This window comes from Mus musculus, chromosome 9 (assembly GCF_000001635.26).
Source record: "Mus musculus strain C57BL/6J chromosome 9, GRCm38.p6 C57BL/6J".
In the NCBI taxonomy this organism is placed as follows: domain Eukaryota; kingdom Metazoa; phylum Chordata; class Mammalia; order Rodentia; family Muridae; genus Mus; species Mus musculus.
The window spans coordinates 92,259,564-92,275,469 of NC_000075.6; the positions used below are offsets into that span (position 1 = coordinate 92,259,564).

At 41.7% G+C, this 15,906-nt stretch overlaps 1 protein-coding gene and 1 non-coding gene across 3 annotated transcripts in view; one reads left to right on the plus strand and one right to left on the minus strand.

The window, feature by feature from the left end:
- Positions 1-12,998, plus strand: part of Plscr1 (phospholipid scramblase 1) — a 22,368-nt gene extending 9,370 nt beyond the window's left edge. The window contains exons 4-9 of one of the 2 annotated variants that reach the window (NM_011636.2): positions 3,470-3,714; positions 5,083-5,125; positions 6,828-7,048; positions 7,149-7,310; positions 10,252-10,413; positions 11,966-12,998. In NM_011636.2, coding sequence (NP_035766.2) covers positions 3,470-3,714; positions 5,083-5,125; positions 6,828-7,048; positions 7,149-7,310; positions 10,252-10,413; positions 11,966-12,025 — 893 coding nt within the window. In that variant the 3' untranslated portion in view covers positions 12,026-12,998. The remainder of the gene's footprint in view (positions 1-3,469; positions 3,715-5,082; positions 5,126-6,827; positions 7,049-7,148; positions 7,311-10,251; positions 10,414-11,965) is intronic. The other variant, XM_006511052.4, reaches the window with a different exon arrangement.
- Mir6386 (microRNA 6386) lies at positions 7,695-7,798 on the minus strand. The gene has a single exon (NR_105808.1). It is a non-coding gene; the product is annotated as a microRNA 6386 (primary transcript).
- Positions 12,999-15,906: the final 2,908 nt, after the last annotated feature.

Sequence of the window (15,906 nt, forward strand, 5' to 3'; positions counted from 1 at the left end):
GTACACTGTAGCTGTCTTCAGACACACTAGAAGAGGGCATCAGATCTCATTAAGGATGGTTGTAAGCCACCATGTGGTTGCTGGGATTTGAACTCAGGACCTTTGGAAGAGCAGTCAGTGCTCTTAACCGCTGAGCCATCTCTCCAGCCCCTGTTCCATGTTTTCTATAGGACTATTTTTAAAATGCATTTATTTTTATTTTATATGCATTGGTGTCTTTCTTGCATGACTGTGTGAGAGTACCAGTCTTGGAGTTACAGATAGTTGTGAGCTGCCATGTGAGTTCTGGGAGTTGAACCCAGGTCCTCTGGAAGGGAAGTCAGTGCTCTTAACCGCTGAACCCATAGAAGTATTTTTTATAGAGGGCAGGAGAGGTTGTAAAGAACTGTAAAATCAACAGTAGGTTTATATCGAGCAACAATTTTTCACTTAGAACACACAATTAAGAGTTAATTTTGTCCACTGCTCATGTGTTGTGAAGACTGCAATCAAGTGTTGAGAATTTGAAAAGTTTTCCATGGGTGTTTTGAGTCATACAGAACTGGGAATTAATTGTAAAGTAGCATAAGACTGCTTATCGCTGGAAGCGAACTAGGGTTCTTGTTTCCACTTTAAGACATATATGATAGCTTTATTCTTAGCCAAGCCTAGAGCTGTGAATCTATAAACCCAGGGCATAGTAAGCCATAGCAAGGCGATGGTAGGTTCAAGGCCAAACATTTAGCCAAAGTCTGACTTCACATAAGAAACACAGGTAAGACTTGGATGGAGCAAATTTGTAGAATGCTTGCCTTACATGCGTGAGAACATAAATCCCTTCCCCACAACTCAAAAAAGGAAAAACAAATAACCTTTATGTTGTAATTATGATTATTGGTTTTTTTGTGTCTCAGAAAAATAGACACAACTTATCGTTATATACAAGAGATATAAATTCTGTCTTATTTTGAGCCAATGGGTAAAGTAATTGAAAGATTTTTTTATTTAGCAAATGCAGCTGTCAGCAGTACCTGATCTTTGCAAATGGCCAGGTAGATGGTTTACCCGGATTTTCTAGTAGCAGGCTAGCCACACCTTCAGAAAGCAGCCTGGAGATTAGTATCAAGGTATTCTCATTGGGCAGGGGAGTGGTATGCATTCTGTTCTCTTTGCTGAGCAAACAAATTGTCTTAGAAACTGTTCTGTGGATCCTAGATCTTATCTAGATGTTTAAAATAAAAGAGTATGTTCTGGCTAAACCCCAAGACTCTTATCTTGTAAGTATCGGCCACGTTCACTTTTGAGTAACTTACCCGTATCAGGACAAGCACACTTGCAGACCTGTGAGCTCCGCTGCATTCATCAGGTGCTGCCAATATGAAGACGAGGCTTGAAAACCTCTGCTTTGAGTTCCTAAGGAAGTGGTGTTGTTTCAGTTCCCATGGAGTTAAAGAATGTAAGGAAGAGAGTTAAAGAATGTTTCACTCTGCTTCATAGTTAACTTGAAGTAGGTAGACTGGCCTCCCTCTTTTGTCATGCAGAGAGTTTTGACATTCCATTTCATTCCACCGGAAACACCTCTCATCAGGCCTTCACCTTGAGTGCCTCCTTTCTCATGCTTTAGGTGTCAGCATGCGGTAATCCACATGAAGTGCCCACCTTCTTTACTGCCATCTTGCTCATAGAGCTCCTTCATATCAGCGCAAATGTTTGTTAGACTGTAGCTCTCTTGAGTCAGTTCTCCTGCTTCTACCCTGAATTCTATATGAAAGCCTTCTTATATTTACGCGCAATAACCCTTTGCGGTGACAGAAATTACGAAGGCAAGTAAAGAGCTTTCTGAGCTATATAGTACTTTTTCTAAACCTTGTTGAGGCTTAGAGAGATGAATTTTTGTGAGAAGTTTTCAGTTTATCAATTGTGGGTGCTAAGTATTAACCTTTGCATGTCTCAGTGTGGCATCATTGATGCACATAGCACAATATCAATAAATTGAATATTCCACTTCTATGAGGTACCTACTCTGTCGATAGATACAGTGACTGAAGCTCACCGGAATCCTCCTTCATAGAGTATATGAGACACACAAGTATAACTTCCCTCCGGTTCTCTAGCTGCTAGTTGTTTAAGAGTTTCCATGGGGCCGGGCAGTGGTGGCTTACGCCTTTAATCCCAGCATTTGGGAGGCAAAGGCAGGCGGATTTCTGAGTTTGAGGCCAGCCTGGTCTACAGAGTGAGTTCCAGGACAGCCAGGGCTACACAGAGAAACCCTGTCTCAAAAAAAAAAAAAGAGTTTCCATGGGGCTGGAGAGTTGACTTAGTGGTGAAGGCTCTTGCTGCCCTTGCAGAGGACTCACAGCATCCACATTGTGGCTCACAATGGTCTATAAGACCAACTCAGGGCATCCGATACCCTCTTCTGAATGTCAGAGGCACCATGCATGCACATGGTGATGCACACACAAACACACACACACACATACATATATGCAAACAACATCATACACATAAAATGACATAAAATGAAGGAGCTAGGGAATGCGGCACAGAGCACGGCAAGATAGAGTTTAATAAATGATAACTTTGGATTATCGGCTGGAAATGGATGAACCATGTGAAGGTTAGGAAATGGCCCAACAATTTCACTGTTTTAGACATATCAAAATATAAGTTTGGGAACCCAAAACATTGGGGTGGGTAGCAGCAACTCGCCACTGGAGCTTACTTAATTATTTTAACACTACAAAATGATAATGCAAAAATAATTTGTCTCATAATTTTACATTCTTTTTGGTTAACCAACTCTATTTTCTAGAGCTTCTACGGAGCTAAATTGTAAAATTTAAATCTGTAAACTTAAGAAAGGGGAGGTGATATATGTATTTTTTTTTAGTGGGCAAGACTGCAGAGAAATATACTGGCTTACAACTCTTGGCAAACAAGATCTGCAATGTACTAGAAAGAATAATTTGTCTTTAATTATACCCCAGGATCCCTCAGCAGTGGCCTGATAATATTTACCTTAAACAATCCTTTCCTGGAACCTATTGCCCTTGCTGGGTAATGTATAATTACACCCCCTGCACCCAAGGGACCATGGCACCATCCTTAGCTCAAGCAGATAAACAATGGTCCATATATTCCCAGTTCTTCATCAGGGAGACAAAGAAAACTCGGCTTTCCCAGGTCTTTCTGAAATTCTAGAATGGTGATCTCGATTCAGGGGTGCTTTGCTCAGAGCCTTCATTTTGAGCGTTCTATCATCACACGTCAGGAGGTTTATGTCTTGCCTCTAGGACACAGCTTGTTTTCTTTCCGACACTCAATTATTCGAACCGCTATTTCTGGCGTATAAAGAGTTACAGCATCAGCTAGATCTTGTATCTGTAGGCTTTCTGAGATGAGAACTCAGTTGGTAGAGAGTTGGGATACAGCTAATGAATGGATCTTTCTGTCCAATGATGATTCCTTTCACTTGCTTTTATTCCAGGACCTTCAGACCATGCTGCTTACCCCATACCCCAGGCTGGCTACCAAGGGCCTCCGGGCCCCTATCCAGGGCCCCAACCTGGCTACCCAGTCCCACCAGGAGGTTATGCAGGTGGTGGCCCTAGTGGCTTTCCTGTCCAAAATCAGCCAGCATATAATCATCCAGGTGGGCCTGGGGGGACCCCATGGATGCCAGCCCCCCCTCCTCCACTGAACTGTCCACCGGGGCTGGAATACTTAGCTCAGGCAAGTACAAATGCATGGACTACTCGTGAAAGCAAACACAAAAGCAAAAAACAAATATGTGTTTCACATTTTTTAGGGTCGAGTAACCCCCCAAAAAAGTTACAAAAATCTGAAATAAAATAATATTTTCTACTAACAGATACTAATAACTCTAACTCTTGTCAGGTTCATTTTGGTTTTTTTTTTTTTTTTTTTTTTTTTTTGAGACAGGGTTTCTCTGTGTAGCCCTGGCTGTCCTGGAGCTCACTCTGTAGACCAGGCTGGCCTGGAATGCAGAAATCTGCCTGCCTCTGCCTCCTAAGTGCTGGGATCAAAGGCGTGAGCCACCACTGCCCAGTGCAGGTTCACCTTTTAAGAAAAATATTAATGTGCAAAGTAATTGTGCTTTCTGTAATTCTGAATTTACCTAGGCAATGATAGTTGTTAGCACTATTTTCAATTCAGGTTCAATCGGTTACTATATTATGTCACTTAATTATTGTAGGAAAATCACTGATACACAGGTGTTATAATTATTGTGTTTCTCGGGAGAAAACTGTACAAAAAAAAAAAAGTAGTATATACTTTTCACAGTAGAAGCCTGGCTTTCCAATCTGGACTTTAGTACTGAACTCAGTATTTTTTTCATGTTGACCCCAATCTACGCCCTCAAAATATATCCTATTTTTAGCATCAATAAAGCTCATATTTATGCTGCTCCTTATGTCCTTTGAATGATGTAGTTTTCTAAAATCCTACAAATAAAGAAAGAAGGCCAAGAGTAAGCTGCACTACATGGTAATGGGTTTCAGCAGCATGACTTTAACATTTATTTGATGAAGAACATTAGGTGAACTAGGAGCAGGAAGTATATTCAATCAATGAACATGCAAATATGCTGTGATAGCCGTCCAGTTGTCAATCAGTCGAGCATCCTGGTGGATACTCTGTGCAAACTTAATTTTCCAGAGCATACTCAAAAGTGTAGGACAAAGAAAGGCTAAGAAATCATTTGATCATGAAATAACTTCAAAATAGATGTTAATAAAATTAGCATCCTTTAGATACCAGAAAAGAATGTATCTGTATTACAAGTGATATCAACCACTCGTGACATCGCTCAATCTGGTAGCACAAAAGCTTTAATAAATCAATCAAAATATTGTGAGTGTTTCCCCAAGAAACTTTCCTTTTAGAAAGAATGCTGTTTTATACAGGCGTGAATGTGTTACAAATCAATCTTATTTGACCAAGATGTTATCTTGGAGTAGATACTTTCCACAAATGTTTTGCAATTTTTAAAAATATTATCCTTTAAATGAAAAGCAAATCCGATATGAGATGTTGATAGCTGATTTCAAGCACGTGTTTTCTTGTTGTCTGTAACAGATTGATCAGCTTCTGGTTCATCAGCAAATTGAGCTTCTGGAAGGTGAGTATCTGTAGTGTTGATAGTACTTGTAGGAAGGGTTGTATCTGTAGTGTGGATGGTACTTGTAGGAAGGTGTGTATCTGTAGTGTTGATGGTACTTGTAGGAAGGTGTGTATCTGTAGTGTTGATGGTACTTGTAGGAAGGTGTGTATCTGTAGTGTTGATGGTATTTGTAGGAAGGTGTGTATCTGTAGTGTTGATAGTATTCGTAGGAATAGAAGCAGTTTGTCCAAATAAAGGCCTGTCAGTTACCTTTACTACAGCAGTCTTCTGAGAAAGGTTCAGCTAGGAGGTCACAGATCGCTCCTACAGTGGTTCTCAACCTTTCTAAGGCTGCGACCCTTTAATATAGCTCCTCTTAGATCTATAGGCTTTAAGATGCTGTAGCTCTACATATAAACCATGAAATATAAATAATTCTAAAGTATTTTTCAATATTTAGTTCTTTTAAAAGACAGAATGTCCTTAATTTTCTTATCTTACAAAAATGATTTTTATTTACTTTTTTATATTATATGTAGCATAAAGATAATGAAATTATTCAGGTTTTTACATCTTGAATGTGCATTAGTTTTTATTGAGTTTCCTGTATTCAAATCTCAATAGAAAAGAAAGTTATACACATAAAATTGTTTTGGTGGTTTCGGATTTTATTCATTTTATTTATTTATTCATTTATCACAAATAAATTTAGAGACTGTAAAATATTTTTAATTTCCATGAATAAGGTCAAAATTTCTGAGGTTAAGATACTAAAACAGCAACAGATTGTCCTGTAAAAATCAGTTAAATAATAGCCAAGTATTGAAAGAAAGGAAGTTCCCATGAAAGTAGAGCTCAAACTGTCTCAGCCTCAGCAAAGGCTCTTCACTGCATTCATCATGACAAAGAGCATCCGCAGATGACCAGAAGGACTTGCATACAGATGGCATCCCGTACTTGGAGCTTCTGCAAAGTTTAAATAATTTCTTGTGATTTTGGGCAGTCCTCTGATGAACTGCAATTCTAGTATCAGAGAGCTATGGCCTAGGAAGGACTTTTATTCTGTCTTCCCAGCTGAACAAAAGGAGAAGATAGCAGTGTAGCAGTCAATACAGCAAGGCTCGTCTTTGGAAACTCTCCGGGAGAGAGGACTCGGTACCACACTGTAGGCCCATGATGTCATGGCCCTTATAGGCTCTGTCATTTGAAGACACAGAGCTGCTAAGAGCCTCTTGTCTAAAACCTCCCTTCCACTTTGAGTTACTATTTTTGATAGATAATTAGATAATAAACACAAGTCCCTGGGCCCAAGAATCTGCACTGTTCAGAGTCACTTTCACTTTCACTTTTCACTCTCCTTTTTCACACCCATACGTTTAAAACAAGCACACCCATTCCCTTTGCTCAAGTGGTGAAGAAAGGGTGTGTATGTGTGTGCATTACCCCAGACACTGAAGCCCCCTTGTGACAGAGTGCATGGAGTTGAAGACACAACTTGCTCTCTTTCGAGGTCTCCCACATGGACTTCATTCCCTCTTACCTGAATGTTCTTCCTCCTTTTCCACTGCCATTTCCTGAGTCCAGATCCTCTCCACACTGCCTTTCTCCCCTTTCTCCTGTTCCTCATAAGCCCAGGCACACCATCCCTCTGCTACCTTAGGGGAGAGTATTCACTATTCCTCACCAAGTGGTGAGTGTGACTTTTCCCGTATGTTCTCAGTCTTAACAGGCTTTGAAACAAATAACAAATATGAAATCAAGAACAGCCTCGGGCAGAGAGTTTACTTTGCAGTGGAAGATACTGACTGCTGTACCCGAAACTGCTGTGGGGCGTCTAGACCTTTCACCTTGAGGATCCTGGATAATCTGGGCCGAGAAGTCATGACTCTGGAGAGACCTCTGAGATGCAGTAGCTGCTGCTTCCCCTGCTGCCTCCAGGAGGTCAGTGTGAAGTAACCATAGCAGCAAGGGGTTTGAAGTATGGATTAAACCTGGATGGTGTGATGGTACGCCTATGAAATGTGCACTCTTGCTTTTGTAGATAGAAATCCAGGCTCCTCCTGGGGTACCAGTAGGTTATGTGACTCAGACCTGGCACCCATGTCTGCCCAAGTTCACTCTCCAAAATGAGAAGAAGCAGGATGTCCTGAAAGTAGTTGGTCCGTGTGTTGTGTGTAGCTGCTGTTCCGACATTGACTTTGAGGTAAGAAGTATCATAAATGTCTACAGGATGTGTTTTCCTGACATGAAAAGAACGTATCCCGATAGGATGCTATTATTGCAGTAGCTAAATAGTGTGAACGGATGTCTGCTCATCTAGTTAATGATTAATGACTGCTCTGATTAAAGGTCAGTGTAGATAAAAAGCAGAGGTCGGTAATTGGGGAGAAAGGAGAAAGAAAGAAACATTTTTAAAAAAATGAGTCCTTAAAACCTTTGTGTATTTGGGTGATGAGTTGGCTCGGTTGACAGTTGCTCACTGTACTGCCTTTGAATCCCCAGCATCCATGAGAAGCATGACATAGATGCAGATGCCCATCTGTCTTCCAGTACTGGGGAATGGGGACAAATGGCTGCCTGCTGCTTGCAGCCTTGCTGCATCAGCAAGTGAGAATCCCTGTCTCAAAAATAAGGCCTTAGCCCTAAACCACTCTTGTCTAAAGACTTGCATCCCACCCTAAGGCATGCTGATAAGCACATCCATAAACACATACACACATGTGATGTACACACAAACAGACTAACTTCTGTGTGTTTCTACTTTGTATTGGATGTTTTTCCATAGAGGAGTTACCAAGCCACTGAAGTGGGCTTCCTTGGCTCTTTCTCCTCTTTTCTCTTGTTCTGCATTACAAACAGTTCCAGCTGTGCTGAGGAAAGAGTGCACTTTCGGTTTTTAGACTTTTGCCTAAAACCCTAGTGTATACTTTCCCTAGAGGTGGTGGAACCTAGACATTTATTTATGTGGATTTATGGATGACATCTGTTTATGTGAATGCTGAGAATTCAAATGCAGGTTATTATGCCTTATTAATGATAGTTTCAATATGATTAGTTTCTAAGTCATCTTTTCAAGGATTCACTTTTCAAAGCTTCTATTACCCATAGTAAACAATGGCTTGAATATATATAGTAGGAGGTTCCAGACATAACACTTTATGAATGTAAATTTTCAGTACTGTGAGCTAACCTCAGGCTGAACTGCTCCATCCTGCCTGGGTGTGAGTCATCTTCCTGTACACCCTCCACAGTGTCCATCACAGAAGCCCATTCTTAGGGGTCAGTCACGGAAGGGTGACCATGAGCTCTCCCACTGCAGTGATCAAGGAGCCTTTACACCAGAGCCTAAGGCAGTCACATGACCTGGGCAGCCTTTATCTCAGTTCATCTCAAGACCAGGCACTGTTCAACTCATTTCACCAAGGGAAGGATAAATAAAGACTAAGATCTTTTGAGAGAGACACCCATTCCTGGGACTTTCCTCATAGAGTGCTATCAATAGTTTTCTATCAATGTCTGTTTAAAAGCATTTTTGGTTTCCTGATTTATGAAATAAGCTCCGCATCAGGAATGTAAGAATGTTAAAGTACTTCACACTCTGCTCAGTACTGTTTGCAGCTCCTGTCCTCTATGAGTCTTGGCTCATATGGCCCTTGATGACTGACGATAAAAGCTTAAATGGCAGGTATTGCACATAAAATATTCGGATATTACAAAAGAGGATTTGTTTTAGAGAAGCTTATCATAAGGTCATATCTGAAACAACTATTATGGTTCATGACTTCAAACAGACAGCACAGTGTTCAAATTATGGCCATTAGGTCAGCTGAGCTTCTGGGCATTGATGAAGCTCATATGGCTGGCTTTAACTTGGACCATGCAGTGACCGCTCATCTGCTCAAGAAAAGTGTGTCGTAGGACTGTGACCACAGCATCTTGTTGTGTGATGCTGTTCACTGGATGCACGTGTAGGCCAAGCCAGTTGTCCATGGTGAACACTCAAGTCCTCTGTCACACCCTGTCATCAAATTAAACACCCAAGCAAACCCAGTTCTAAAGGAGCAGAAAGTGTGCTATGCCTAGCCTGGGAATGGAATGCAAGGGCTACTCTCTGAGCAGTAACCTGTGACTTTTCGTGCATGGTAGAGGTAGACTTCAACACATTGAGGTGCCACCCTCCTCCAGTCACATCATCTGTGACTTCCTCTAATGTCCCTTGTTTACTTGGTGGATCCTGTCTGGGACAAGGGCTTTTAAAAGGCTGTTTTCATTTTTGGTGACCTTTGCAGATTTGGACAGGATATACCTTCCTTTAACACAAGCCTGTGTTCATACTTCAGGGAGCATCTACGTGCTCTCTACGGAGTGGCTTTAGTTTGGGCCTGATCTGTTCTACTGTCTGACCTTTGCTCCCACAGGACCCCATAAATCAGAATCTTTTCACATTGGAAGTCTTGACTTCCCATGCCTCCTTTCTTTTTTGTATTCTTTATATCCTACAGTTTTCCATCCCTGCTCCATCTCTGCCCTGGCTGTCTTCTGTGGAGCTTCTTCTTGTATCCTTCCTCTAACCAGCTGGTTGTTAGGTCTTTCTGGGCTTTTGCATTTCTGGAGCCCATACCAACCACTACCCCACGGGTGGCAGTGAACCTCTGTTAAAATTCTTGAAGCAGAATTTGAACAGTAGGTGCATTTATAATCTTCCCAGTGGTTCTAGACAATATGTCAGTAAAACATTTAAAAGAATTTATATTATCTGTCTTAGCAGAAACCAGAGAACGTTAGTTTTGCCAGCATACAATGAATAGTTCAATCTCTCTCTTTTTTTAAAGATTTATTTATTTATTACATATAAATATACTGTAACTGTCTTCAGGTGCACCAGAAGAGGGTATCAGATCTCAGGAAGGATGGCTTTGAGCCACCATATGATTGCTGGGATTTGAACTCAGGACCTTTGCAAGAGCACTCAGTGCTCTTAACCACTGAGCCATCTCTCCAGCCCCCTTATTTCAATCTCTTGATGCTTATCACTTTATATAATTTAAGGCAACAATTTGTTTTCTTGAATTGTGACTTTGAAAGTTAATGTTTGCCATTTTAGTTTTGGGAAATGCTTACGACTTTATTTTTTTGCTGCACAGCTCAAATCTCTAGATGAAGAATCAGTAGTTGGCAAAATTTCTAAGCAGTGGTCTGGTTTTGTGAGAGAGGCCTTCACGGATGCAGACAATTTTGGGATCCAGTTCCCGCTAGACCTGGATGTGAAGATGAAAGCTGTGATGCTTGGTGCTTGTTTCCTCATAGTGAGTGTGTTCCTGCTAACTTCCCTTATCAGTGGCTGTCTAGAGTCATTGTGAAACCATTCACCAAATTGTACGTGCCGCGATGGCCTATGAAGGGAGTAGCTGCTTATATCACTACTCACCATTCAACCATGTCTGAAAGACCATTCAACATGACACTCTAGACACAGTCTAGTACACTTGATTACAATGATTGTGTATGTCCAGAAGACAAAGGTCTTGGGGCTTGGAGTGATCACTAAGATGGGAAAGTGTTGTTTTGGGGAAGTTGGCAGCTTTTAAAGCCACAGGCTAGGTCATTAGGACTTTAGTTAACTTCTCCATTTAAAAATTTGACAGAACTGCTGGAAATCCAAGTTTACAAAGATAAATCTTGGTGGCTCTGTGATAATTGGGTTGAAAGCAAGTATCACTTGTGATTGTTCAAACCAAGTGATTAGCAAATGGGATAGAAGGGAAAAAGGAAAACAAGAGATCAAAGAAATCAAATGTATAAGATTTAACAGACAGTAAGCCTGTTCAGAAGAGAATTACTGACCCAGGACCCAGGACCCAGGAGCTCTCTGTAGGCATAAATTTCTCCCAACCTACTTTTAATAAGTGTTCAACCTCTTCTCTAGCCCACCACCCAGCTCTGGTAGTGGAAGAGAAAAAGTTATTAGGATTTGGAGGAATCGGACTTGCTCAGCAATAGTTCTTCGGGCGTGAGCCTTCGGGCGTGAGCTCGTTCTTCTTGGGCAGTAGTTTAGTCCCATAGCAAACACCAAATACCACTCACTCAGCAGCTGCAGAGCAGTCCTCTAGGCAGGCAGACACCAGGCACAAAACAGCAGCAGTAGTTCCATCCTAGGGAAACTGCCTGAGGTGAGGCCGCAGAGGTGGCAAGCTGCTGCAGGAACCTCACGAGCAGTTCTTGGACAACTTTCTCACAATGGCGGCAGGACCACAAGTTAAGCTCAACAAGGCTATGTAAGGTGAACCAACACATGCCAGAAGAATAGAGAGGCGGAGCAAACCAAACCAATGCTCAGTGTCCATTTCCCACTGTCTGCTTCAGCAAAATATCCCTTCACCTGTGTGCTCCAGCAAAACCCTTGGACATAACTGACTTTCAAAACAAACCACAAGTCAGCTGGCACCCTGCCAAGGTTTCCAACTGAGAAGGCTCCACCAGTGCCAAGTCAAGAGCTGACTCTGGAACAACTCCTGTAACGAGAAACATGAAATCACTAGAAAGGACTAGCAAAGGTTCAGGAAGTACGAAGGGAAGATTTCCAGGGGATATGAAAAAGTAGTCTCCAGAGAATTTGTCAGGGGTCACCAGACTCGTACAGAACAGAAGAAGGGGGTGGGGGGGGGGGTGGGGGATTTAGTTGATTGCCCTTAAAATGCAAAGAGAAAGGCACAACTTACTTACATAGCTCTAGCTTCCCATTGTTCTCGAGGCAGGCACTTAGTTTTGATAAGTTCCCTTTGTATCTGGGATTTGTTCTCTGTCTTGTTGTCCTAAACTCTTTTCTCTCTCTCTCTCTCTCTCTCTCTTTTTTTTCAGGATTTCATGTTTTTTGAAAGAACTGGAAACGAGGAGCAAAGATCAGGAGCATGGCAGTAACTCCCTGAGAGTTCTTGAGGTTTAAGGACGACAACTTTATGGACCCTGAATGGAAACTGAGGAATCACAAGGCACACACCGTGGCTTCTTTTCCTTTACTGAAATAACTTTCTATCAACTCACCTGTGATGCCTGGGTGCCCTGTTGTACAATTATGCTCCCAAATTAGAGTTTATTTTTTAGAATTCTGTCATGTATTTGTTTTTATACATTCTTAAGGTTTTCACTGTGAATTTGGGAAAACAGTTATGTGAATTTATATACATAGAAATGATCTTCTCTATGAAAACATACTTTGACTTTGTCTTTCGTTTCCCATTTTTGTGGAAACGTAAATGCTATTGTAATTTAATATAAAATTACACATTAAATATAATTATGATTTACACAAAAGAGTTGATGTTACTTTACAAATACTACCCATTTAAAACCTTTAAAACGTTCCTGTTTCATTTACCTTAGGGTTAACTATTACTCAATATGGTCATTAATTAGAAACAGTAAATGTATTTCTCTCTTTAGAAAAATTCAACATAGTTATGTAAACCTACTTCTATACTGTTCATACCAGTATTTATAACATAATAATTTATTATAGCATAATCTGACATATTATAATACAATAATGCCATACATACACATATTTTCATATGTGTGTTTCATATAAATATATACAGTTATTTTCTCCTGAAACGTTTGGCTCCTGTATTCTAATAGTTTTAGAGTCATCAGTCAGGCATTTTGCCAGTGAACGTTACCTGAGATTTTATGGAGTTGTTCTTTTGAAGAATTTTCAGGGCCTTTTTATAGCTGAGTCTGGAGACAGGCCTGACAAATCAGGAAATTCCCTCTGGCTGAGAATTGCTTAAGGTGATGGCTTTTCTTTCAAGTCAACCCCTAGATCAGATAAGTTTTAGTTTGTGGAAATTGATCTGTTAAAGGTGCCCTTTGTATAATAATAAAGAGCCTATGGAAACAGGGTTTGGGCTTCAGTCCTTAAGAGGCTGATCTCCCTGCCTCTTGAGAAACCAAAATTTATGCTGCACTAGCTCTCTTTTCTTACATCAGTTGCCCCTGAGCAATCCAGAACCTAGGATTGCTAGTGGATAAACAAAACTCCAAAGTCAGCAGTCCGTAGCCTGCTGTGAGTTCTAGATTCTTGGGAAGGGCCTGCATTTTACTTGATAGGAAGAGAATTCCTTCCCTCATTCACGCACTAACTGGTCCTCTAGTTCCTGATTAACCCAAACAAACCTGCAGATGACCAAAGTCCCCATCTAGCTCTTAGGCTGTCAGGGCTCCTTTGTCCCTGTGCCCTGCTCTAATTCCCAGGCTATTCTGGCTCACAAGCCTTGTCCTCCAAACTCCTAAGGTTCACTCTCCCGTTTGCTTTTGGAATTTTCCAAAGACATACCTGGAAGTTTGATTTCCCCGTTAAACCCCTCTACCTACAAAGTGATGGAGTTCTGTGCTTTCCCTGTGCCCTTGCCTACAGTTTTCTCCACCTCTGGGTGTTGCCGGTAGAACCCAGGACCTTTGGGAGAGATGGGCACTCTCCCAATTCAGCTACATCCTTGGCTAAGGTCTTGTTAAGTCCAAAAGTGCTACACGGAGACCACCACTCACAGATGCAATTGGCAAGAGTGTTATTATTTCTAGAGAGCAAGAAGCCTGCATGCAGAGGTCAGCCACTTACAAAAAATAAAAAAAGAAGAGAAAAGAAAGGAAAAAGAAAAAGAGTTGACTCCAGACAAAGGTATGCAGGCCCTTTTCTAGGGGAATTTTCGCTAGTGTTAGGTAATCTAAAGCCTCAATGGTGGGTGTTGGGGATGTTACATGGATTGGTTTGTGACTGGCTTGTGACCAGGTGGTTAGTGGACTGCATTCTTGTGTCATGAATGTTTAACCCCAGAATGAGATACACACAGCATATAAGGCTGCCCAGCACAGATATATCTCCATCCTTGTGGTCATCCCCACGCTGTTTGCCTGGGGGATTTTATGGCCTTGTTCTTGGAATGCATGGCTTTCCTTTTGAAGTCAGGCCTAGTTCTAAAATGGTGTGTATGCCATCTTCTCCATCTGTCAGTTATGAGCACACTCAGTCCTTCCTTCTGCAGTAGCATCTGTACCGTGGCTATGGACGACTGTTTCCATCTAGGGTTCTCCATGGGGTCCATTTTCTATGCCAGTTAAAGAATGAGATAGGTGGGTGGGGGAGGGGGAGGGGCTAGGGGATTTTCGGAGGAAAAACTAGGAAAGGGGATAACATTTGAAATGTAAATAAAGAAAATATCTAATTAAAAAAAAAAGAATGAAATAGCAGGAAAAATTTCAAGCTTGACAAGTACAAAAAGGAAAAATCTCCAGAAAGCAGCTGGACGCAGCCCTTGAGGAGAGGCCTGTACTGGGGGTAAGGAAAATAGATTTGGAGCAGACACACAGAGGAAAGAAAAGACCCTGGAAAAGCAGGAGGGGAAGGGGATGCCCAAGTTGAAAACCCACTTTTCTCAAGAGCTCGTTTTTGTTGTTTGGTTTTTTTTTTTTTCCCCTGAAGAGTCTTCCTCCCCTAGTTCAGGGCTTGTCATTTTAAAGATAGACAGGATGGTGGATCGGTCCACAACTGTTATATAAACATGGCCTGATCTGATCTGGTGAACTTGTCCAGAGAATCCATCAGCAGGGGTGAGGGGATGAGAGGCTAAGGAGAGGAGAAACCCTCTTTGAGGCCCTTGGTTTAGGCTGACTGGTTTTCACCTCTGATCAAGGGTGAGGAAGAAGCCTTTCATTATGTAGTCATGGCTCCCCCGCTCCCCCCCCCCCTTTGTCTGCCTATCAGGAGCTCTACTAGTCCCTCTCTAGAATTTTTATCTGTTGAGGAGTTTTTAAAAATTCTGTAGTCATTTTGTGGGGAGCAGTGAAGGGAGGCAGGAGAAACAGTCCAGCTTTGTGTGAAAGAAAAGCGAACTCAGGAAGTGAGGTGTCTGATGATTAACAAGTACACTTAAAGTTTAGACTTTACTGTGGTTGAGAGGTCACGAAAGCACTGAAAAGGGAGAGTCCAGAGTGCACCACACAGACAGGCTGAGCTGGGCCATGTGAGGAGAGGGGAGGGGAAGAGGAAGGCAGTAGAAGGGAGATAAGAGATGGTCTGCCAACTAAGGAGGGGATAGCCGGGGACAAGAGACTGGCCAAGAGGGTAAAGGATAGACCAAAAAACAAAACAAAACAACAACAACAAACCAAACAAACAAGGAAAACACCTAAAAAACAACAACCACAAACCAAACAAAAAGCAAGGCAAACCAAAAAAACATCCAGGTAACTTACATGATTGGATTTTATAGGGAAGAGCAGCCCAGCCTGTTGGCTGGAGGAGAATTTAGGGTACCAAACCAAATATGGCAGTCAGGCCCTGAAACGGGTAGGGAGTGAGGGATGCAGGGAGAACCAGGTAGCCAGCATTCAATTTCATATGTTAATGGAACTCAGCCCTTTGTCTCTGGTTTGAGACCTACTAAAGAGACTATTTCCAGCTTTTGTACTCAAGCTTGCATACTCTTCTCAATGACTAGAACATCTACAAGACATATATGTTAAAATTAGACTCTGCCTCCAGGTAGACAAAACACAAGCAGTCTTGTGGGTTTGGCTTGATATGACTAGCTGTTGCATCTGGAGAGCACTCTGGGTTGCCGTTCTGGTGCCATGAATATCGAGTGGCAGTATTTAATAAAGCCTCTTATTAAAACTTACCTGTGGTGGTGGTGAATCTCGGAGTGACCCCAGACCCATAACAGTCATAGGGAGACTCCGTCTCAAAGAGGCTCATTCACCTGAATGTGAACAACTGTCCCAAGATTGTGACAAAAATATAATAA